At 44.1% G+C, this 26,338-nt stretch overlaps 1 protein-coding gene across 2 annotated transcripts in view; it reads left to right on the forward strand.

The window, feature by feature from the left end:
• The window catches only part of SNX31 (sorting nexin 31), a 232,628-nt gene that overhangs the window by 97,633 nt on the left and 108,657 nt on the right, over positions 1–26,338 (forward strand). For both annotated transcript variants that reach the window (XM_078685580.1, XM_078685581.1), the window contains exons 6-8: positions 10,685–10,763; positions 23,269–23,356; positions 25,715–25,784. In XM_078685580.1, the coding sequence (XP_078541706.1) occupies positions 10,685–10,763; positions 23,269–23,356; positions 25,715–25,784 (237 nt within the window). The remainder of the gene's footprint in view (positions 1–10,684; positions 10,764–23,268; positions 23,357–25,714; positions 25,785–26,338) is intronic.

The raw sequence follows: 26,338 nt of genomic DNA on the forward strand, positions 1-26,338 counted from the left end.
AAAATTTCCAAAGTGATAACACCCCAACTTAAACCCCTAGAACAACAATACTCCTTTAAAATCCCCCTACACTAATGAGGAGACCAGCTGAGCAAACAGTCCCATAGTGCCTTCTTTCTACTATTCTGCAGTCTGACCAAATCAGTTTTGGAGGTCTTATATAAGGATGATAGTCAATCTGAATAGGATGTATGACGTTACAACGCATGCCATTACGAAGCAAGTTTTACAACGCAAGTCGTTACAACGACTTGCGTTGGGGGGCGCTGGATAGTGAATGGTTTAATTTACTATTCCAACTCCAGTCCCCGTGGATAGTAGGGAAGGTGTTGGAAACTATTCCCTATCCTAGAGCGCCCCCCAGCGCAAGACGTTGTAAAAGTTGCGTTGTAATGGTTGCGTCGTAAAGGTACTTCGTTGTAAAAGTTGCGTTGTAAAGGATGTTCCCCTCTGAATAGGTGGGGGGTGTGGCCTCCAGCCATCTCCTACAAATTTCTCGTCTAGCCAGCAGGATTGCGTAAAATAAGAACCCCCTGGCCGAACCTGTAATTTCTCCAGCAATACCAAATATAATCAGGGCCAGAGAAATTTGGACCCGGGTCCCCAAGATGTCAGCTATGGTAGCCCCCACCCTCTCCCAAAATTCAGAGATAGCTGGGCAATCTTTAAACATGTAAATGTCAGAAGCGTTCACCAAATCACACTTCTTACAGCTAGCAGGAGGGCCCTTTGTAATTGTAGAACGTCTAGAGGGAGATCAATTGGTCCTGTGTGTAGTGAAATAGTGGTTCCTCCTGAGCCAAGCAGGTTTTACCACTGCAAACAAGGTGTTGAAAGAAGGTTGCCACAAGTCCTCCCAGTCTACATCTGATATAAAAGCGCCCCACAGTTCTTCCGCTAATTTAAAATCCCCATCAATAACTTCCTCGATGGTCCAGTGAAAGACACCTCTTTCCTCCCCGCCGGTCTTAATACCAGTTGCTCCTCTAGAATGTTTCCTTCACCTATAGGTTTGTTCAAATATTGGGACCAACTCTGCAATTGCAACTATTTAAACCTGGACATGCCCTCCTCTAGTTTGTCATCAAGCGCCGCCCAGGGCAGGAGTGAGCCCTCAGCAGCTAGACCCCCCCCACACTAGAAGCCCGATGTTTTCAGTGGGGCTGCCAGTTTATCTTTCAGGCCGTCCGGAGCCCCCGGACAGTCCCAAAAAGGAGCCTAACTTGACAAATAGTTTAAGCTGGTACTTTGCTTAATTCTGGCCCATGTACGAGCCATACCCAGGAGGACCTTCAGTCTGATCTTCTTAAAAAAACTTCTGGTCTCCATTCTTAAAAAGGAACCTTTCATGTGACAATCCCACTGCATCCAGCATGGCCGAGAACATGACCCCACCTCTCTGACACATCTGGGGATTTCAGCAGCATTCTTGTGTGTTAATTGGAAGGCCCAGGCATGATACTGGAGATCCAGGAGTGTAAGACCTCCTTTCTCCCTCCTCCGCCGTAGTTTCTTCCATGATATTCTCGTGGCTTTGTAAGCCCACAAAAATGAATTAATTGATTGCTGCAGTGTGACAATGGCCTGCTTTTCAAAGTATAAAAGAATAGAATTAAAAAGGAAAGTCATTTTTGGCAATATTACCTTTTTAATTAAATTAATTCTGCCCATAATAGTCAATGGGAGATCGACCCACAATTTCATGGGTCTTTGGCATTCCTTGGAAACATTTGCTAGGTTGGTCCCCGAAATATTGTCTATGTTTTGGACAATCCTAACCCCTAAATATTTCATATCGCTTTTGGCCCGATGGTGACACTCCAGCAGATTCCATACCAGGATGTTTGTTTTTTCTGCGTTTACCTTGTAGCCTGACACTTGGCCAAACTCTTGTGCTAACCTAATGACATGAAGGAACAACAACTCTAAGTCAGATGTAAGGATCATGATGTCATCCGCATACAGAGCTACCTTCCACTCCTATGCTCCAAACTTAAATGGTGTAATGCCCATCTCATCCCTGGGACGCTGAGCAAAAGATCAATGTACATATCGAATAGGAGAGGAGAGAGGGGGCAGCCCTGCCTGGTTTCCCTAGTGATCTTAAAGGGGTTAGTCAATTTACCATTGACTAATAGTCTTGCCGAAGGGCCTCTGTATATAAGTTGGATTACTCAGTGAAATTTCACCCCAAGGTTGAACTTATCCAACACTGCCGATAGATAATTCCAGTTGACCCTATCGAAAGCTTTAGTGGTGTCTAGTGTCATTGCTGCCAGAGGTAACGAAAAGGCGGAAGCGCAGTCACTGGCACCAATAAAATCATTAGTAAGATCGAAAAGATTCCTACCTTTTAAAAAACCCTTTGATCTAAATGCCATATACCACCCGCCACTACACCCAATCTATCTGCCAAGATCCTAGTGAAGACCTTATAATCTGTGTTTAAGAGGGAGATGGGTCTATAAGACCCGCAGTCTGCCGGTGATTACACTCCCTTTAAAATTAATGTTCTGGTTGCTTTACCACACAAAGCAGATCTAGCACCTTCAACTAGTATCTTGTTGAACAAAGTTGTCATAGTTGGAAATATGGCTTCTCCCAAAAATGTATATAATTCCGCTGGAAGCCCGTCGGGCCCTGCAGCCTTGCCACCTTTGCAAGCGGCGATTGCTTTCCTGACCTCCTGCTGGGATATATCAAGCTCCAGATTTTCTCTTTGGGAGGAGTTTAAAGAAGTGAGATTAATCCCACTTAGACACTCCCAAACCCCATTGCTATCTACCACATTGTCTTCATTATATAGATCTTGGAAAAAGACAAAGAAGGCTTCTCCAATCTCTTCATCCGTGACAGCCACTGTATTATTGTGTTCAATATCAATTTGTTTTATAAAATTTCGTGCCCTGGCGGTCTTGGCTTTCCTTGCCAGGAGTTGGCTGGCCCCCTCCCCGTATTCAAAATGGGCAAGCTTACTAGCCTCCTATCTTTTAGAGATCCTGATCTGAATAATACTTTCCAACTGATCTTTCAGGGTTACCAATTTTGCCTGATGTTCCTGGTGTTTTACTGCGTCGACCTCCCCATTCATGTTCAGCTCCACGACCTTCCTATCACGCTCAGTCCGCTCCACCTTCTCTCTATATTGCTTGTATATGTAGGAAATCCTACTTGTTACCAGGCTTCTAAGATAGGCCTTCCAGGCATCCCACACTACTGAGATCTCTGCTGACCCAACATTTATATTTAGTAAGCACTCTGTCTCCTGAGATAAATAATTGGCTTCTGAATCGTCCGAAAGTAATAAACGATCAAACGTCCACACCTTTGGTAGTTCTTTCTCTGCCCACGTTAGGTCTATCCATACCACTGCATGGTCTGATAGGTGGGGGGTTAGATAACCTATAGCCTTCGTTTTGTTCCTCAGATCATGACTGACCAGGATATAATCTATCCGTGATTTATGTTTGTATTTATGGTTATAAAACGAGACGCCTAAATTGGAACCCGACCTTTACCTCCAAATGTCACTCAGTCCCTGCTGCCTCATCATTTGGAGAAATGTCCTAGATGTAGACAACACATTTGCCCTGCTACTTGGCGACTTCTCCAACTGAGGATTCAGGACTATATTAAAGTCACCGGCAAGAATGATTGTTTTCTGGAAATTCCAAGATATTTGCAAAAATAGTTTTCAGAGTGGATGGGCCATCTTCATTAGGGCCATAATAACCTACCACTGTTAATAGAGACCCTTTGACGGATACCTTGACGCTGACCCATCAGCCACCTGGGTCTACCATCGAACTTAAAAGCCGAGCATTTACATACTTTTTTACCAAGATGGCAACCCTTCTAATATTAGCACTTTGATTGGAGCCAATGCAGTGTTCCACCCATCTGACCTTTCCAAAGATCTCACTTATTTCTTAAAAGTAAATTCAAACGGGCAAAAAAAAATCCTAAAAGTCTATACCTAGTGCAATGACCCTATGTGTTTAAATCTAGTCGAAGAAGAAAGCTTGATATCTAAAAGATCCTAAGTCTTGAAGTAAAAAGTTCCCAGATGCCCCATTGTGTGCCTGTCATCGTGGCAAAACTATTTGGAGACTTTGGTTAAGTTATCCAAAAGCTCATCCGCCTCATGCACTGTTTTTAAATTGTACATTTTGTTATTAAGCATGATTTTTACAAGTGCAGGAAATTTTAGCTGGGCCACCGCACCCAGCCTCTTAAAATCTTCAATTTTCCTGGCCAGTTCCCACTGTCGATCCAAAGTTGCACGCACAAGGTCCGAGCGAATTTGGAAGGCAAAGTCTCTAGGTCTCAATGATTTTTGTTTTCAAGCACAGTTCAGAATTTTTTCTTTCAAGGAGAATGTGAGATAGTTTAAGATTTTTCTTGGCTTTGTCCGGTTAGGATGATTCCATTATGAGAGTTACAATAAATGTTTTAAGATCTTTCCCTCCGGAACATTCAAAAGATGCAGATTATTATGCCAAGAGTTATTTTCCAACATTTCCAGTCTATCTCTGAGCTCGACTTCTTCCTTTTTAAGCACTGTTATATCTGCTTTAGCTGCTCCCAAGTCATTCCTGAGTTCTCCGACTGAACTCTCTAAAGCGACAGTCCTCAAATTCAGGAGATCAATTTTTTTTCTCCAGAGATTCACAGAAGAGCCTGATTTTCCCCCCTGATTTGCCTGCGAGCCAGAAAAACCCTTTCTAATGTCCATTGAAAGGGTAGAAAAAAGCACCTCCAGAGCTGCCACACTCGGGCCCTCATTATCATGGACCGCAGAAGTTGTATCCCCTTCACCACCTCCACTCGCCCCCCCCCCCTACGTTCGTGTACGGGGCTCGCAATTTCTGCATGGCTATTACCTTCATCCGAACCCGGAGTTGAAGGTTTGGCCACAGGTGCAGCTTGTGTAGCAGACGTGGGGGTGCCAACTGCCTGTGCCTCTTCCATGTCCCCCAAAGAAGGTCTCAACCTGCCTAGAAGTCTTTTTTTAAGAGTCTGCCCCTGCTTTGCCACGTCTAGCACCTGAGGTTGAATTTTTAGGATCACAAGGATGGGGTAATCCTAGTTCTTGACTTTGAAGGTTTACCCTTCACTCTGCCTGTTTTAATGCTCTTGCCCTTAATTTCACAGAGATGGAAGGTTGAGCTGTTTTCAAATTCTGTGGCCAAGGCGGTACCCTCCTTCCTGTTCGTTGGGCTATTATTTATGACTGATTCACCATCCGGTTGCTGCTTAATATTCTTATCGGAGGGTTTCCCGTTAGTCACCCCCTTTGCTGCACCTCCCCGCCTCTCCTAGCACTCTTTACTATCTGTGTTCTAATATTGACAGAGACTAAACCCCGCTGTGCAGCACCAAACTTAATGCCCACCCACCCCTGCTCCCTCACCGATGGCTGCTCTGCTAGACTCTGCGGCGTGGAAAGAGAGGGAAGGAAGAGCTTACCATCCTCCTCTGCAGGCGCTCTAAGTGAAAAAGCTGCACCGGGGTCACCCCCCTCTTCCAGGACCCCCTGTACCTCGTGTCGATATAGCTGTGGACTTGGAAGAGCGGATGTGAGCCCAGCGATCGCCACGGGCAAGCACCCGTCCGTCTCCTCCAAACACACAGCTTTCTCCAGCGTGAACGGCGCAGACAGGCTCCCAGTGCTGTCTCTTCTGCAATCTGCTTGGAGGAGTCCGCGCGCCGCCGCTCTACAGCCCCTCCTCAACTCCAGGGCGGCAGCAGTCCAACGTGGTAGGTTTACATGTACCCCGCGACAAATTCTCTTAACACTGAGTGAATCGAACCTCCCCAATTCGTAGCGTGTCCCTGAAACAGGAATCCTGCAAGTTTACAAGTCTCAATTTTGATGCATTTTTAGGTGAGGGACGATGGTGCCTCCGGAGGCAAGCAACCGCTTAGCTCAGGGCCGCCATGTTCTCCCCGACCGCACGTTACTAAAAAGAGCCAGAGATCTAGACACACTTGGCAAAATATCTTAATGTGAAGGATATGAAACACCGCATTGAAGCACGAAATAGCCCCCGATCGGCAACAATCGCCTGACTCCAAAATGGCGTCCAGTGTTGAAAACGGCCGACGGAGCCGATCCTGAATATCTGGAGACTCCTGGGGGTGTACAGCACCATCGGGACAGAGGTGAGCAGCGGACCACGCGCTTCCAGGGACAAACCTAAAGGGAATTTCTCTCTCTGCAGCAAGGACATAATAAACACACGATGGTAAACACACAACCGTTGCTGCGGACTGCCTTTCTCCCCCCGGACTTGCTGGCTATGGCAGCACTCTTCCTGGACTTTCAGACCTGGACCTCTGTGTTCCCCGCCATTTTCTTTTTATGACTCACTTCTTCTTCTACCTTTCTCCTCCGCCTTTTTAGCGATCTCTGACCTCCCCCCTCTGTCCTAGTGACCTCTCTATTGTCTCTCCTGCTGCCTCTGACACAGTCTTCGCTGTCTTACTTGTTACTATCTGCTTCCCTCTCTGGTTTGTCTCTCTTTCCTGCCCTTCTCTGTCCCTCCCTTGGTGCTGTGACTGTATATCCAGTCATATCCCCTCCCTATGTATATAGAGATAACTCTAATCACTAGTATATGCAGTAGACCGTTGTGCTCTCTTCCATTTCTATGTGACTCTTAGAGTATATCCATGTGTATCCCTTCCTTATGTATATAGAGATAACTCTAATCACTAGTATATGCAGTAGACCGTTGTGCTCTCTTCCATTCCTATGTGACTCTAAGAGTATATCCATGTGTATCCCCTCCCTAAGTAGATGGAGATTTCACTAGTATATGCCTAGAGTTTATCGATTTGTATCTCCTCCTTGTGTGACTTTATCTCTTGTACATTTGCAATTTTTTTCTGTCTGTACCAAAACGCATGTAACCCTAAGTCCGTATGTTTTCAACTGGTTCTTATGTAAGTCAAAAATCTGCAAATTCTTTTTGTACCGTCAGTCCTTATGTTTGAAACTGGGTCCTATGTAAAGCGCTCTGACACCTTCGGGTAAAGTTCGCGCTATATATAATCGCATAAATAAATAAATAAATGAATGATATAAAAGAATACGTAAGTGAATTATGTAGAGACATGGACATTCTGAGTTACATTAGAGAGGGACCGAAAACGCTATTGACTTTCGTACTGTTGTACGTGTAGTATACCTTGATAGATTTAGTAACTCTATAATCTATTTGTAGCTAATCAAACAGATAGGTCAGGAGAGCACAATCCTATAAAGTAATTGCGTACAGACTGATATGATATACAGTCAGAGTAACATGTAGCTGTAAAACAGGTCAGAAACTACTCAGGCATAATAGGACGAAAAGAAGAATAAAGTTCAAGTATCAAGTCTTCTTTTTCTTTATTAATTGTCAACGTGATTCTCAAGTTCATAAAACAACAGCCGACACGTGTTTCGTCCGTACTTGAAATAGGTACAGGGACTTTTTCAAGGCAAAATAGAGTAGAGTGATAAGACGCAAATAGTGTCAATCAATCTGAAGAGTACGAGGTATTAGAGGTTCCAGCAAAAACCGAGTGGCCCCAGTCCAAAATATCCATATAAGTGGACCGTGTAATAGAACAGCAAAATGGATAACGGAATGGGGTGAATCTCCAAAGGTAACAAATTGTGTAGGTAATACCGGCGTGCTATACGGTTATGGAGTGCCATTACTATGTGGTGCCTGTCTCTTCAATAGGTTTGATGCAGTTTACAAGTTTATAGGTACTATTTTGCCTTGAAAAAGTCCCTGTACCTATTTCAAGTACGGACGAAACACGTGTCGGCTGTTGTTTTATGAACTTGAGAATCACGTTGACAATTAAAGAAAAAGAAGACTTGATACTTGAACTTTATTCTTCTTTTCGTCCTATTATGCCTGAGTAGTTTCTGACCTGTTTTACAGCTACATGTTACTCTGACTGTATATCATATCAGTCTGTACGCAATTACTTTATAGGATTGTGCTCTCCTGACCTATCTGTTTGATTATGTACATACTTGTAAATCCTATGGATTAAGAGTTTTTTATCCTTCCTGGTAGTGGGGGATATAGGTCCTTGCAGCACTCCGTCTCTAATATTTGAGAGATTTTTTACTGTTTAATCCAGTATTGTTTCGATATACCTCTAGCAGTGTATGTGCGGTTTATTCCAATTTCTTTGGAAACACCACTACCAATTTTCTGTACTCTATTTGTAGCTGTTCAGTGTTTGTCTGATCAGCATCTAGGAAGGGAAAGCCAGCAGTCTACATCTTACGAAGTATCTTCAACCAGGAGACACATTGTCCTATACTCAGTCGAACTTCTCAGAAGGCCAATAACTGAGCCTACTTCTTTCCACTTTATTCTTCAAAATCTAAAAGAAGTTACATGGTATTGAACACAACAGAAAAATAAATAGCTACATGTTAAGACCGACTAGGGTATAAAATTACTTAGGCTGCTTACACATTTAGCTCCCTGGTTGTCCTCCAGCTTTACTTCTACTTTTGCAAAGCAGTTCTGGCATGGTCATAAACACAAACTCAACAAGACACGAAAATGAAAACCCCAAACACCAAATTACCCCTTTCTCCCATACATTGAGCACAGCATGTAATCTAAGCCCATGTCTAGTGTGCAATGCTCATAACATGTTTTAAGTCTTGTTCCTTTTTTCAGCACCTCTGACTGTTTTGCTTTGAAAAAAGATAACCAAGTAAAATAAATCATGTTAATAAACATCACAAAACATTTACATAGAATTAAACATTCATGTTCCTGCTACACACAACTCCTGACATATATATTCTTATGAGTATGCTCTCTTTCAAATGTTAGGTTGTGAGCCAGTGAACAGATCATTAAAAGATCACCACCTTACAATGACAGACCTTTCTTTAACAAATGATCTCTGAGATGGACTACATTATCAGGTCCTGAAACTTGAATAGGAGATGTGACACCCCTACACATCGCCCATATTCATTGCTTCTACCTATCTATCTACAAGGGATGTTGTCCGCTTTAGAGCAACCCACATCCCTAAATGTATTTATTTTATACCTCTGCGTGAATGATGCCACTTTGTGTACATTAATGCAAAGTCTGGCTCTGCTGGTTGTAAGGCCACAATAATCTCAACCATCCGTCTCCTCAAGGTACGTGTTCAAACGTAGTTATTCCTCTGATTTAAAGTAGCATGCCCTGGTTTCCTCTTTCAGTATCCTTGATGAACTGTGACCACCGGTAAGGGGCCCTGTCGATCTCAGCCACAGGGGAATGACAGAAAACGTTTCTCTTGTACACTCGTGAAGAGTGAATGACTATTTGACACAAATAGATACAGTCGCATGCAAACAAGCACATACGTATACAAATACATATACAGAGAGACAGCTAGGCTGTCGGAGAAGGATGCAGCCAACCAGAGATGCAGAGAGCCAGATAAATGCTTGCAGTCACATGGCCAGAAAGAAACCTATGCATTGCTTTGCACATGTAGATTCCAACAATATTTCCACTGGTTGAGTTTATATACTGGTTAAGTGCTTAAACTGTCCAGCGAAGGATTATGTATTGTGCTGTTATGTTCGATTTGCACATATTCTCATATTATTTTGCACCATGTAGAGAACCTCTGTACAAATTGATGCATGTCTTAGTCCAATTTTCATAAAACGTGTTCATAGTTTTGATTGACCTATTGACTTGTTCTTGTGTGAAGGGGGATAAAAACAAGTGACCACTTCCCAAAGTCAGGGACCATGTAGCCCTCATGGTGTTTCAATCAGAGGTTGGCGTCTGTTTGGCAACTTGTTTTGTATTTTTGAGGCTTTGCCATGTTAGAGGTTTTATTGAATCAAAAAAGCATTTTGCCAGAGGGCCCTATCTGGAACCTGTCCCTCGCATTTCTGCTATCGAGGAATTACCGGGATGATTGTACTGAACTATGACTTAGATGCTGACTGTATTTGTCTCTCAAATGTATGGCCTGCACCCCTGTATTTAAGATCTTTGTTCTCTCTGCAAGTTTTGTATGTCACTATTGTTTATTGGAATAAGTTATATACAAAGACGGTTACTTCATAGACTATGTGATAGTAAGAATGAAAATGTTGAGATCTGCATTATTGTCAATACCTGTATATTGCTGATGTTCATAGCAGCACCAGACTTGCACCAGCTGTCAACAATAAAATTACGTTGTGAAAAAAAAGACTTTTTGCATGTGCTAGACCTCTTATTCTTCAGAAAATTGATGGCATCCTGATATTGCAATTCCGTAGCGGTCTATGGACCAGAGCCCATATATAATACTATCCAGGTCTAGTTTTGCAGGGATTTTGCAGACACACTAGTAAAACCTTAGGGTTATTTCCAGAGCACTTTTTCTGTTTGTGAATTATGAAGCTAAAGATTTAAATGTTGAAAAAAGTTCATGATTATGTGACCATGCTTGTAGGTTGCCCTATAGGTCTGGATGTATTTAAAACCTACTTCTGTGTTCTTAAACCACAAGACAAAGGAGGAGAACTCCTTTGACACATTTACTGTGCAACTAGCCCCACCATACAGGTGGAAATATCCGTAGCACTGAAATTAGTAATTTCTAAATTAAATAAATACAGTTAACACATTATACATACTTTTTCTTGTTTCAGATTGTATCTCACAAATTGGACCTGCACAGAGAATTAACAGGATATTTCAGTTTATTTCTTATTCAAGACCCCAGCACTGGTAAGATCACAAATTGATGTAATGCTATTTGTATTTTATTAGAAATTTGCTGAATATTTATTTAAGGTCTATTCAAGTTCATGTCTGCAAATACAGGCCCACTTTTTAAGGCTGTGTCAATATCCTCATACTGTAGTGGAGAGTAACTGGATACTGGTAGTAAAGGTATCATCCATAACAAGTGTTTGCAGTCTGTCCAATGGATGAAGACATGTCTGCACTTTGTCGAGTAAGTTGCACAAGGTGTTTTTGAAAAGGGTTTCATTCTAATCTTCTGAACGTCTACAAAGTTTAATAAGAATATTGCATATGTTTATGGATCTAGAGGTATTCAGAATATCTGATAGGCACTTCTAGCGGCAGAGTCCTTACACTAGAATTTCCCCCAGGCGTCGGACTGGATCCGGAAGATTTTTAACTTCGGAGGAGGGAGCATCTTATGCAATGGCGGTACTTAGGGTAGTTGAGTTCCTTGACCTTCAGTTGCCCACGATGGCAGTCGAGCCTAATCTCATGACGGAGGTGTTGCAACCAGGAGTCTTCACGTCAGAACCCTTGCTTCCGTTCAGTGATGCCATCACTGATGTACTTTTGGGTACCTGGTCCAAACCCAACATGGACTCCTGTGAACAGGACGATTGCCCGCTGCCATCACCCCGCACCCGGGAACTCAAACTTCCTCACCTATCACCCTACGCCTGAGAGCTTTGTGGTTCAAGCCTCCACCTCCCAAGGCACTTTCCCTACCCCTCCCCCGGATGAGGAATTCAAGAGGCTGTACTCATTTGGGGAGATGTTCTCTTTCGCCAGCCTGTTATTGCGGTCCATGAACACAGCATGCCCTTTGGGCCGTTATTCCCTCACTCTGTAAGATACTGTTGCGCTAGTGCTGCCACAGGTCCCAGAGGAGGCTTGGACTGTACTCTCAAGCTGTTGCTGAATGGAGAGATACGGAAAAGTTCAGAATTCGCTGCTGATGTGACACGACCGACTCGCTGGGCATAGCGGTTTCAACATCATTGGCCCTTAGGAGCCACACCTGGCTGAGAATGACTGGCTTCACGGGGATGTCCACACTTCCCTCGTGGACATGCCTTTTGATGACACCTGTCATTTCGGAGACCAGGCAGATTCAATGCTTGAGCGATTTAAGGATTCTCGAGCTGTGACCAGGTCTTTAGGCCTCTCTGCGGGCCCAAGTCCACTCCAATCCGCCTTTTGCTCCTTTTGTGGCTTCGGAAGGGCTTCCAGTCGTGCCAATTCCAGCCCTGCCACCGCATTGTGCAGGTTCGCCGGCCTCTGCGTAGCCAAGGACGCAATACCCACAGGCTTCGTGGGTCAGGTGGCCAGTCAGTCTGCCCCATCTGCCTTTGTAACAGCCTCCATATTCTCCTAGTCTGCCCCTTTACCACCATGGAAATCCAGATGATGGCAGGATTCGCCATCACCTCGCTGGCACAGTCCATAACATCGGACAGGTGAGTTTTTCAGATCTGAAGGGGCTACTCCCTCCCCTTCAAAACTGCCCCTCCCCCATGCCACCATCTCATGATCGGCTGACTGAGGATCATATGTCCCTTAACCGCAAAGAGGTCACAGCTCTCCTGGCCAAGAGGGCCATAGAGTGGGTTCCGGTGCCAGAAGTAGGCTGTGGTGGTTGATCTCACTACTTTCTGGTTTCCAAGAAGAACAGAGGCCTTCGTCCTATCCTCTATCTCCGAACCCTCAATCTCTTCCTCAAGAGGGAGAAATTCAAAATGCTCACTTTGGCTCAGTTTTTGTCTGCCCTGGAGACTGGATGGTAGCGTTGGACTTGCAGGACGCCTATTTTCATATATCTACCCTGCCCGCCTATTGGCACTCTCTTCAGTAGGCCACGAGCATTTTTAATTCAACATGCTCCCTTTTGGCCTTTCCATTGCCGCTTGGGTGTTCACCATGGTGATAGCGATGGTTGCAGCTCATTCGTGGAGATCTGAGGTTCCAGACTTCCCCTATCTTGATGACTGGTTGTTGAAGGCAGGCTCCTCCCAGTCTGTTGGCTCCCACCTCCAGACTACGGTGGACCCTCCTGCACTTGCTGGGGTTCGCAATCAACGTGCCGAAGTCGCACCTTACATCCTCTCAGACGCTCCCTTTCATCAGGGCTGCTCTGGACACAGTGCAGTTTTGGGCTTATCCTCTCAAGCGACGAGTTCAGGATATGATTCCAATATTTCAGCCTCTATCTTGGGTTTCGGTGAGACTGACTGAGGCTGCTGGGCCTCCTGGCCTCCTGCTGGTGACACATGCTAGATGGCATATGTGGGCGCTGCAGTGGGACCTGAAGTTCCAGTGGGCACAGCATCATGGGGATCTCTCCAAGCTGGTCCATATCTTGGAGGGGACTGCAAAGGATCGGCTGTGGTGGATCAAATACCGCAATAGGGTCCGAGGCAGACCCCTCTCCCTTCCCCAACCAATTCTCACAGTAGTGACCAATGTGTCATTTCTGGAATGAGGTGGGCACCTGCGAGAGGTGGATATCAGAGGACTCTGGCAGAATCTGGACTCCTCATCAACCTGTTGGAGCTCAAAGTGATCTGACTGGCATTGACAGCCTTTCTTCCCTCCATCTGAGGGAAGGTTGGTGCAAGTGTTCACAGACAACACCACCGCCATGTGGTACTGCAACAAACCGGGCGGAGTGGGGTCAAGGACCCTTTAGGGCATTTCTCTGGTGATTCAACATCTGGCCAGTGCTCTGAACACCAGAGCAGATTAACTCGGCCATCGATGCCTAGCGATCACGAATGGAGTCTCCATCTGAAGATGATGCAAGGTGTCTTTCAAGAGTGGGGAGAACCTTAGTTAGATCTGTTTGTCACCGCAGAGAATGAGCAATGTCAGCAGTATTGCGTGCTGAAGTTTCTAAGGCGGTACAAAAGGGGGTGGTGATGGACGGAGCATCTGAACCAATCAAACACTCACACCCAGTCAAAAGATCTGGGTTTGACCCATCACCGTTCTTTAGCCCACTCTGCCACCCCAGTTCAGACATGGCTATATGCAAATCAGTCTGACCCTGTGCCTCATGGGAACAGTCCAGCCTGAACTGCCAAGCTATGCCTTCCCTGGACCGGAAACAAGCTTCCGAGGACCGGTTTCTGGGATTACAGCCGTCTTCAGCCCGGCTTGCTTGAATCCAGTGGCAAAGTGAGCAAGGGACTCACGTCTGAGCATACCCTGCCACACTTATGGCGGCCAAAAGCGGTACAAAAGGGGGTGGTGATGGACGGAGCATCTGAATCAATCAAACACTCACACCCAGTCAAAAGATCTGGGTTTAATCCATCACCGTTCTTTAGCCCACTCTGCAACCCCAGTTCTGACATGGCTATATGCAAATCAGTCTGACCCTGTTCCTCATGGGAACAGTCCAGCCCGAACTGCCAAGCCATGCCTTCCCTGGACTGGAAACAAGCTTCCGAGGACCGGTTTCTGGCATTACAGCCGTCTTCAGCCCGGCTTGCTTAAATCCAAGAACGGTGATGGGTCAAACCCAGATCTTTTGACTGGGTGTGAGTGTTTGATTGGTTCGGATGCTCCGTCTATCACCACCCCCTTTTGTACCGCTTTTGGCCGCCATAAGTGTGGCAGGGTATGCTCAGACGTGAGTCCCTTGCTCACTTTGCCACTGGATTCAAGCAAGCCGGGCTGAAGACGGCTGTAATGCCAGAAACCGGTCCTCGGAAGCTTGTTTCCGGTCCAGGGAAGGCATGGCTTGGCAGTTCGGGCCGTCCATCACCACCCCTTTTTGTACCGAAGTTTCTAAGGCGGCACTCGCTCGGATCAGCTTTTCATCTCGAGTGAAGCTCCGGCCTCCTGTATGCTTTTCCGCCCATACCACTCCTTCCCAGAGTTCTCAAGAATATCAAGAATGATCTGGCCCAAGTCATCCTTGTGACTGGACTGGGCACTGAGAATTCGGTATCCCAAGCTACTGAGCATGTCCATCGATCCTCTGATCAGACTGCCCCTTCAGGAAGAACTTCTGTCATTGCAGCAGGGGAGGGTTCTCCACCCGAACCTGTCCACTCTCCGCTTTCTTACGTGGAGATTGAGTGGCGACAGTTGGCCGCTTTTAGCCTTCCTCCCAAAGTCTGTAACGTTACTTTGGCAGCCATGTGCCCCTCTGCCAAGACAGTGTACATCTGCCGTTGGAAGAAATTTGTGGCATGGTGTGCAGAAAAATCTGTTGATCCCCTTTCTGCCCATCTTTCTGAGGTTCTGCTTTTTGCCTTGTCTCTTGCCTTGCAGGGCTCTTCTCTGGGCACTATTAAGGGCTATCTGTCTTCCATTTCTGCCGCCTTCAGGTTGCCTGATCAACCTTCTTTGTTCAAGTCTCCTTTTGTACAGAGTTTCCTTAAAGTTCATACTCCTCTCTTCCTTGGCATTCATTCTGCCTCAAGGGGACATTAATTTGTTTTTGACTCTTTTGATGTGCACGTCTTTCAAACCGCCACACAATTGCCCCTTCAGGCTTCTCGCCTTTAAAACATCCTTCTGTGTGGCGAGTACATCTGCCTGCAGAGTAAGCGAGCTGTAGGCCTTATCTAAGCTGACTTACCTTTGTCTATCCTGACAAACTTGTGCTTTGACCTCTGGCCTCATTTCTGCCGAAAGTCGTCACTCCTTTTCATGTAGGCTAGTCCATCACCTTCCCGCCTTTTTTCATGTCTCCACATCCCTCTAAGAAAGAGGAGTGACTACACAGTCTAGGCCCAAAAAGAACATTGTCGTTCTACCTTGTTCGCACAAAAGAGTTCCGGGTGGACAACCGACTCTTCATGGGGTATGTTGGGGCAAAGAAAGGTTCGGATTGTGCAGAAGCGTGCCATCTCTAGATGGGTCATGCTCTGCATCAAAATCTGCTACAAACTGGCCAAGAAGCAACCTCCTGAAGGTTTGCGTGCTCAATCCACCAGAGCTAAAGTGGCCATCACTGCATTAGCACGCAGAGTTTGAGTCCTGGATATCTGCCAGGAAGCAACGTGGGCGTCCTTGCACACATTCATCAAATATTACTGTCTGGACAGTCCGATCCACAGGGATGGGTACTGTGCACTTTCAGTCTGGCAGGACTTCCTCATTTCAAATTGGTTTGTAGATCGTTCTCCGGGGATGGTATAGCTTGGGTATATATTCTAAGGTAAGGAATCTGCAACAAGAAGTCTCTGTAAAATGAATAAGTTACTTACCTTCGGTAATGCCTTATCTGGTAGACACTATCTAGCTGCAGATTCCTTACCAACCCACCCATCCTCCACGCTCTGTGAACGGATTTCTAGGGACCGGGATGGCCCCTATCGGGTCACTAGTTTTTTTTTCACAACAAATTTTTATTGTTTGATTAGGCAAGCAAGCACGTGGCTCCCCTCAACCGGAGATTACCACCACATATCATAGCACATTTCAGTATTGTACATCGGGTCCCTAGTTTTGATACACTGGTGGTCAGTATTGTTCATGGCTCTCTGCTTCTGGCGTGGAAAGTTGTGAATAGAAACTGATGTCTGTGCACCTAAGTGGCACATGTATAGGTACTGCGACGTCCCTTCCTGTGCGGACAACGGACATGGAACCGATCGACTCCATCTTCCAGCTCGCAGGAGTACTTATCACACAAAATCTGCAGGATCCAATCTGACGCCTGGGGGGAAATTCTAAAGTAACAAATCTGAAGCTAGATAGCCTGTAGCAGATAAGACGTTACCAAAAGGTAAGTAACTTTTATTTATTTTATATTATATATAAAAATCAATCACACATCTAATTGTATGCAAATAGTGTGGTGATTTGCTTTGTATTCTAGTGGACTGTCTGGATTGGTATAAAACTCTATTAGTTTTCATTTGGAGGGAAGAGCTGTTGATATCTTACGTATGGCTCTTTTTCTGCAATAATGAACTCTGTTTTTTAAACGTAAATATAAATGATGCTAAAAGAAATACTCATTTGTTTGTAGCTCCATCTTGGTTTGAGATATTTTGCCCTAGAAACCTACAACTTTTGCTGAGCATACAGTGTCCAGATAGACACTGCCCGGTTTTATATGAAAGTCCGTGCTAACCACTTACCCTTTCAAGATGAGCTAGCAACACATGGAAAACCAGAGAAAACTGACCAAGATCAGTAAAAGTTTAAAATTTTCCTTTTACCTGCCCATAACCACTCCATCACAGTTTCTACCCAAGGCAAGCACCCATAAAAACATGGGAAATAGTTTGAGTTCACACAGTGCTTAATTTATACCAGTGGTTGCACGTGGTGGAGCACCGGCATTCATTTTTGGCAACTGGGACTTTTTTTTCATCATCAGACTTTTGCCCAGAACAAGAGAGCGACAAAAGAATAAGTAACAATAACGTGGGTAAAGGTGGTAAAGGAAGAAAGTGGGGATGAAACCCTGCAGCGGAGAGATTGATAATTGATATAAGCTGCCTTGGTTTTCTGTAACATCCGTATTCGGCAGCACGAGCAGCAGCTCCTAAAAATCACTCTTGAGGTTGCACATTTAAAAAAAGTTTTATTTGTATTTTTTTTGTTTTTTTTAAAACACAAATTGAGCACCATGTGTGCTCCTTTAGATTAGTGGTAGCAGTAGCGGCTCCTTTGCTAAGGCGTAGGAGGGTTGCACCACTGCCATAAAGCAGCAAAATAAAGGAAAAAATAAATGATATTAACATTATTATCATTTTACTTGGTTCTCCTGCTGCGGCAGCTTGCGTGAGGGGCTGCAGAACAGGGAAGGAGTGGAGGAAAATTCTTAAGTGTGCAATGACGTTTTGTGTGGCCCAAGAGGGCCGGTCAAACAATGTGCACTTTCTCTGTTCTCTATGCAGGCTGCATTACAGCCTGCATGGAGAACATGCCACCCCTTAAGCCCCTGGCTGAGCACTGTGTTATGGCTCCAGACCAATCCCGACACTGCATTACAGCGTTGATTGGCTGCAGGGAGGGTGGGGGCCCTGGTGCTTCCTGCTTCCTGTTTCTCCCAGGAAGAGGACGCAGAAGAGGCGGCACTGGCCTGGAGGTAAGTGTTTTTTTATTTAAACTGATTCCTCCCCATCCAACTCACCTGTCCGACTCCTGCTTCCAGGCAGCAGCCGCGACTGAGGGGTAGGTAACTAAGGAACTCCTCCATTTGCCATACAAAGCCAGGTTCAAACGCACCATGAATGCACATCCATGTACTTGTTTCTAGCAAAAGCTTAGGCATGTATACTAAAAAGACTGCTCCTGAATGGTATGCAGGGAAAGTCGAGAGACCAAGTCTTCTCCTTGGTTCTTCAGAAAGGACAATGTCAGAACAAGTAGATTCCAATCAGACACCCACCACCTGCAAATGGGAGACAGCGGTTTCTCACCATCTGACTCCATATATAACAAGCAAATCACATATCGCCAGCCAAACCATTTGAACGTCCACATATGGCTAATTACTCACATTTGTAACTCCCTTCTAGGCTTCACAAGAACAGCAAGTCTTAGATTCTGAGGTATTCAGCCCAGATCCTACCGCTTGTACTTCTGTCCTGAAACCGTCTGCTCTTGCTACATCAATGTGGGCTCCTGAGTTGCTGACATTCTGTTCAGCAGGCTGATGTTCAATAGCCTGGAATAACCCTCAGAACTACTCTAATCTTCTCAACCCTCTTCCTCTGCTACACAATAGTGGAAGATCGAGCAGTGCCTCAATCAGCATATTCTTAGCATTTTGGCTGAACAGCAATCTTACTGTGGTTTGCCTCACCCAATGTAATTTTAAATTAACATTAAAGGGATCTTATGGATCTCACATGCAGGCTTTCTCTGCTACCCCAGTGGTGTATGCGCAAACACAACAATGATGGACAGAATGTGGATCAATGTCACACATTCACCCCAGTCCAAAGATCTGGGCCCAAATCCATCGTTTTTCCACTCCACACCACCCTGGGTTAGACAATGGCGATATGCAAATCAGCGCTGACCCTGTGCCTCATGGGAACAGTCCAGTCCGAACTACAAAAGCCATGTCCTTCCCAGAACGGAAACAAGCATCCGAGGACCGGCCCGGTTTCGAGGTAACACCTCTCTTCAGCCCGGCTAGCTTGATTCCAGTGGTGTGGAGTGCCTGGGACTCACGTCTGAGCATCCCCAGTCCTCGGATGCTTGTTTCCGTTCTGGGAAGGACATGGCTTTTGTAGTTCGGACTGGACTGTTCCCATGGGGCAACAGGGTCAGCGCTGATTTGCATATCGCCATTGTCTAACCCAGGGTGGTGTGGAGTGGAAAAACGATGGATTTGGGCCCAGATCTTTTGACTGGGGTGAATGTGTGACATTGATCCACATTCTGTCCATCATTGTTGTGTTTGCAGTTACCGCTCTAAGTGTACTGGGGATGCTCAGACGTGAGTCCCAGACACTCCACACCACTGGAATCAAGCTAGCCGGGCTGATGAGAGGTGTTACCTCGAAACCGGGCCGGTCCCCGGATACTTGTTTCCGTTCTGGGAAGGACATGGCTTTTGTAGTTCGGACTGGACTGTTCCCATGGGGCAACAGGGTCAGCGCTGATTTGCATATCGCCATTGTCTAACCCAGGGTGGTGTGGAGTGGAAAAACGATGGATTTGGGCCCAGACCTTTTGACTGGGGTGAATGTGTGACATTGATCCACATTCTGTCCATCATTGTTGTGTTTGCAGTTACCGCTCTAAGTGTACTGGGGATGCTCAGACGTGAGTCCCAGACACTCCACACCACTGGAATCAAGCTAGCCGGGCTGATGAGAGGTGTTACCTCGAAACCGGGCCGGTCCTCGGATGCTTGTTTCCGTTCTGGGAAGGACATGGCTTTTGTAGTTCGGACTGGACTGTTCCCATGGGGCAACAGGGTCAGCGCTGATTTGCATATCGCCATTGTCTAACCCAGGGTGGTGTGGAGTGGAAAAACGATGGATTTGGGCCCAGATCTTTTGACTGGGGTGAATGTGTGACATTGATCCACATTCTGTCCATCATTGTTGTGTTTGCAGTTACCCCAGTGGTGTATACACCTGTTGCTGATAAAAAGATGCTACTTTCGATGTCACATATATATTACACCTCAAAACCGTGAACCACGGATGCCCGGATGGAAATCATTGACCAAGAACCTTGTGCTTGGCAGGACTGCATTCCTACTTTACAAACCCGAGGAGGGACAGTGATGCTCAATAGGAACACGACTACTACCACGTGATGATCACAGGACGTCGACCTACACGAGCTGGAACGATTGCCACCTTGGTCACTGAGCAATGTAGAGGACCAGCTCACTGATATCAGCCATTCACAGATGGGTGGACAGGCTCGCTGCACACTCTATAACCTGTGGTACTGAATATGCACATTATAATACAATAATCTGGAGCAGTCCTGACAAAATAAGATGACAGTAAAATGAAAAGTGAAGTAGGCAAGTCATGGCAAGTTAACCCATCTTTCTCTTCTGCGACATTAATGGGGAATTGTTCAGATAAAGACTCCTCTGGTAGTCCAATCTCTCCTGTTTCTCCTGCTTCGAAGTACTCGTTTTTCTCCTGGTGAGTGCAAAATTCCCCCTTTCCCCCCAATTTGCAGATGACTAGTTTGAGTCTATGCATTTGCTGCCAGATCATTCCATTGGCAGAAAAAGTCAGAAATGCTGAGATTTTAAACCAGTTTCCAAAATGAAAGGGTCCACTACAGACAACTGATTCACAAAGTCTTTTGAAGCCAGCACCCCTACATGACCTATTCTTTGATCTCTTTTCATCCGGTCATTAACATCAACACATGATTAGTCTGCGGATTCTTGGGGGCTCTGCAACACCTACTCTCAGGGTCTGTTAAATAGTATTAGCAGGTTAATAAGGTGCATCTAAATAAAGAAACAAGCTCCTATAATTGAAACGTTTAAAACCTTCTATAAACATGAAGGAATTTGAAATTGTAGGCTAAAAATTAAAGTTGTTATTCATTAGCTTGATTTTTTTTTTAAGCTGAATAAATACAGCAAAGATATTTTAATATGGGCAATGGATTACCTCAGTTCAAGCACGGACAAAGAGCATGCATTAACAGCAAAAAACAAAAGACCGTAATATGCTAAAGTTAAGCATATCGCTTCATGTTTTAGAATTAAGAAATACATTAGAAATGTGCCACTGTTCCCATGTGTTTCTATTTTTCTACGTTTGTGAATTAAATACAAATATTTCAATATTTTGTATTTGTTTAATGTGTACTTGTTTCTACATTTTTTTTGCACGGTCTTGAGGCTAAAATCGTAGAAATCGCATAAGCCGCCATCCTCCGCTTCCATTAATGACTCGGTGGTGGTTCCTGGGTTCTATTTATAATACTGTGGAGGTTCACAGAAATCAAAAGGTTGTAAACTGCTGGAATGGTCATGCTGAAAAGACTGAAGTGAATGGTTTAAAAAGGGGATCATTTACAAGAAAATACTGTAAATTAGTAAACATTTATACATTTAGTGACCTTTAACACACTGAGTGAAACCCGCAAGAATGAATCAAATACCAAATGTTACAGAATCATCCAAAGAAAAAAATAAAGGCAGAAACGGGTATAGCACCAATGTAATGACAAACAGATGGTCTGTATTGAGGCGAGGTGTAGAAGTAAGTCTTAAGGTCTTTAACTGCAAGAAACCCATCTATACAATGTATCAGTTGTATACGTTTTATTTTAATACAGTAATTCACTGAGACAGAAGTGTGCGCTCCACTCTTGATACAAGGAACATTCCTGAGGAGTAGGATATGTCCCAATGATGGTCGATCTTTATGTAAGTAGGGGGTGCATGTTGACGTTTCGGTCTCCTTTTGTATTAAATACGAGACCATCCTCAGGACTAAATGTTTTTAGAGTGAAGGTTTAGGAACCCTGAAAAGGTTCTTTCTGTAGAAGGGCAACAAGGAATGACCGTATTCTGGTATTATATGATAAAATAGGAAAATGCACTGAGTGAGAGTAGAACTACACATGACCCGAATTGTACTATATACACACACATATAACAATATATAGGAGCTAGAGTGGTAGAATAGGGTGAAAGAGCAGTAGCCACCAGGAAGAGGCACCTACAGAGGTGTGGAATTTTATAAAATATCTAATTATCTTGGAGACAGTATGCTTCCTCGACCTATCCTGTATACAAATCCACTTGTCACTATTGGCCCCATGCAGTAAGTTGACAAATTGTGGGAGAGCTCTTATGTTACAATTCTGATAAATGCCTCTATTTTATGGATGTTACGAGGATTTGTTTTTAAGCGAGGCTCTGATTTACCACTTTACTGATAATTTACATGCGGAGTTCGCAGAAGGTGGGAAGCTATAATTCCAGGGTTGAAATAGAGTACCACTGTAAAAAAGTGAAGTACTCTAGCTACCAGTCCAGGAGTAGTTCTTATTAATTTTTTCTCTTTTCTGGCCCCTTTAAAGGATTATAGAATTGTATGTTTGAAAAATGTACATCTTTGTAAATTACTTAAAGTGAGGTACCTTAAACATCCGTAGTTGCAGTGTGCTGTCCATTTTGTGACGGAAGTAATGGTAACACTCTGATTACATGTACAAGTATCATTGGGATCCTTTTAATTGACTTGTTTTGTTTGTTGGGTTTTGTGCTTGCAAATGCAAATTAACACTTTTAATCAGCAGCGGCCCGTGTGGGTAAGCGCAGTGGGGCGGGGGGATGTCGACATATGACGGAACAGGGTTTATTTATTTCATTTTACCTATTCGGTCGACACCTCTTCCCCCCCCCCCCCCCCCCCCCCCCCCCTAGCCCGCCACCACTGTACTTACCTGCACAGGCCGCTGCTGGTTTTATTCATGAATTCAAAACAGGACCTTTTTTTGTCACGCATTTTGCAACTAACATTACAAACTCTATGCAGGTGACCAGGCAATAGACATCCGACTCCTATTCATATTCACTCGGGCATGAATGTCAAGTAGGTTTGTTTCGCTGTCCATGCTCCTTGTCAGAATATGGGAACAACGGAGCTATATATTATTAAAAGGCAGTGTTCTGTAGACTGACATCGCCTGCACTTTCTCTAGTTCATTGTCACTCTCCTGGTAATCCGTTCAACAACTTTGGTCAATGTTATATTTTCAGATTTGTAGTGTTCTTTTAAATGCAGAAACATTGAACTCTGACTGGACTCCTAGCACATCAAGTGCTTTTAAATATCGGCTCTCAAAAGGAAATTGATGATTGAACACACAGGAGCAGAATTGATAAAGTTACCAAAGCATATATTCTGTTTAACGCCTATACTGAACTCGCAGTAGGTGCAAAGTATCCCCCTTGTTCACAAGAGTGTTTAAATTCCAACACAGTGAATATATTGGTTCAAGGATTATCATAGCCATTAGATTTTTTATTTTTAACAGCATAAACTAATTTTATCTTTATTTCTAGTTTTGAAGAGAGTTGTTGAATTTGAGCTCCCGTGTGTTACTCTTCATAGTATGAAGGATGGAAACTTGAAGCTTCAGATCAGAAAATGGTGAGATGATTTGTACATGATTGTAATTGTTATATATTAACTTAAATCTCTTCTATTGGAAATGGAAGAGAGATTACTTTCTATTTAGGGGGGTGCCCTGCCCATGTTCAGGGGACTCTGGGTGTAAGCACTAACCCCAGTGGCGTAACAAAACTTGAGGGGGCCCCCTACTGAGTACATGGCGGGGGCCCCTCCCGCCCCGACTCACCGCTTATTACTTTTGCTGAGGGGGGGAGGGCGCCCTAGAGCAGGGGCTTTTGTTACGCCACTGCAGGGCCCTTGAACATGAAGTCCTTTTGAGCAATAGTTTTTTTAAGCTGAACAGCTTTAACAAATATTTGTCTTTGGCATACAAATGACATCGTTTACTCTTCTAGGATTATTCAGCTCCCCCTCATCACCCCCCACCCCCCCCCGGCTCCATTGTGTGCTCCATTTGATCCATCACAAATTTTGTTTCCACTACGTACGTTCAAACAGAGGTAAAACTGCATGCGTTATTTAGTGGTGACTGGACCACCATTTTTAGTCGGTGACACCAATTAGATTGCATTGCATATCAGCTTGCAGTTTTCAACTCAGTTGAGAACCAAATATACAATAGGAACTGCAGCTGTCTCATCCAGTCAGATTTGTTTTCCAATCTTGTCATTTCTCAAACCGAATTGTTCTCAATGTCAACTGTCCAAATACATTAATGAATAATCCTTCAAGGCCTTAAAGCAACTTTAACACCAATGTCTCAACAGCTGAATGTGAAAGCTGTTGTCCTTAAAAATAAATAAGACAACCCTTGGTTGTCTCCCAAGTCACTGTTTCCTTGCTTCCCATTAGTCAGCTGCTCCTCCTAGCGTCCACTTCCTCCTGCGCTTCGGGGTCTTCGGTCCCTGCTGTGGAACATGGACCAAATACTGCTTCCTGTGGCCAGTGTACTTCTACTGACCAGCAGGTACTTTCTTTTCTTTTCTTTTTTCCGGCATCATGCGCTCAGATTGCATACTCTAGTCTCTCTTCTTCATCCCTGCCCTTATCCCCCCCCTAATTCTACAAGGAGTTACCCTCCCCATCATCTGCGTTATCTGCTTCTCCCCACCCTCTGACATTTCACCTCCCGTTGGCTGTTTTCACCCAACCCACCACCCCTGCCCTACTTTGATTTTTACCCACCCCACCCCTTCTCTTCAATGAGTTGCCTCTCCCTTCCCGTGCTGCGTAAATGCAGGCCATGTTATAGCTTTATTTTTATTTTTTTTCATGCTGCACAGCAGCTCAATTCTGTGCAACATGTAAAAAAATCATTGACAAAGCCAATAGATTTTGCATATGGGAAACCTTTTGGCTTTGACAATGCTTGTTTTCTACACCACGCCACAAAAAATGGAGAATGAATGGAGTAATGTTCCCCATGTCAAGCTTGGTTTAATTCCATTCATCACTTTTTGCCGTAGCAGAGAACAGAAATTCCTCTGACATTTAAAATGGGAAATGGTACTTTTTAGAAGATCTCAAATGCCGTTTTCCCTTTGACTGAAGTCTGATCTTGTCTTGACTGAAGATCTGATCTTGACCAGAACTACAGAATTGCTATGGTGTGGTGCAATATCTCATTATGGTTCTAACCTTTGTTGAATGGTGAGCTGCAATATTTCATTAAGGCTATAGCCATTGTTGTTGGAGAAGTTGTTGGAGAAGTTGGAAGAAGCAAGTTTAAATGTATTTGAAAATTCACAAATAAGTCCTGCATGCTCCAAAGGCACCGGTGTGAAATGCCATGACCAGGCAGGCTATAATGGAGAACAGTAGGGAGACAAGCGGGCACGTTTGTTTTGAACCCTCGCTCCTGGTATGCGGGAAGCACATTCCAACACAAGATAAGTGGATTCAGTCTACTTGTATAACACATAATGGAAGAATTCATAAATGGTCTCCAGGTTTGTAAAGTCTGTAGTCCTTCTTCCATGCAAGTCGTATAGACTTGTCTAACATAGACTTTCAAAATTGGCAATCCGTTAATTCAAATAGGTGATTCGAAATAAACCTGTTGCATTTATGGTCTGTTTGTATAGTGGCAACTTGAATTTCAAAACAAAGGGTTCCTGGCTATGAGGAGCATAGCGTGGCATACAAGAGCTACAAATGGATAATTGTCCATATTGACAATGTTTTCAGTGTTGCCAATTTTACACACTATATATTGGCGGACTAGCAAGTCTTATTGAATATATGGTCCGCCAAAATGTTGTCCCCAAACGAAGTATAAACTGTTGCATATGTTTTCAAACAATTAGTCTATATTTTAAATGTATACCCCGCTTCCTAAAACTAATTGTATATATTTTACATTTTCTAAATGTGCAGGTATATGGATCCATCCATGGATAAGGTGCTTTTTGACAACCAAGCTTCCATCACCTTACTTTATTTACAGGTAAAGATTTAATTTATGTTTAGGTATTGAATGTCAAAACTAGATTGGCTAAACCTAAAAAATGTTTGTATGCACTGAATGGATTTGTTGTTTTTTCCTTCTAATTTTCTAAAGTTCTACCCCAAAGTTGTCTCCGGGCTCTTAAAAATACAGAGAAGAAAGAAAGTGAAAGAGAACAAATGAACATGAACTCAGTTGATGAGCTTCTAGAGATGTGATATTCGTTCTCAAATAAAAATAAATAAAAAACAAATAGAAAAAGTTAAGTTTAAAATATCACATCATCCCCAGGAGATCCTGATTGTGTTTCCTAAATTATTCCATAGTTTCTACTTGCATATCTATTTCCCGCCCTTTTAAAGTAACCGCGTTTAGCAGCAACCAGGGCCAAAGCGCCCTTGCGCTCTATAGCGGACCATTTTATGCTAACAGTTTCCTCCAAAAACAGTATGCACGATAAGCTGCCATAAAATTATATAATAGGCTGGATGAATTGGAGTAACATGGTGAGACATGTTCCATCTACATTTAAATATCTCCTCTATATTTAGCAT

Source organism: Lissotriton helveticus, chromosome 4_1 (assembly GCF_964261635.1).
Source record: "Lissotriton helveticus chromosome 4_1, aLisHel1.1, whole genome shotgun sequence".
NCBI lineage: Eukaryota > Metazoa > Chordata > Amphibia > Caudata > Salamandridae > Lissotriton > Lissotriton helveticus.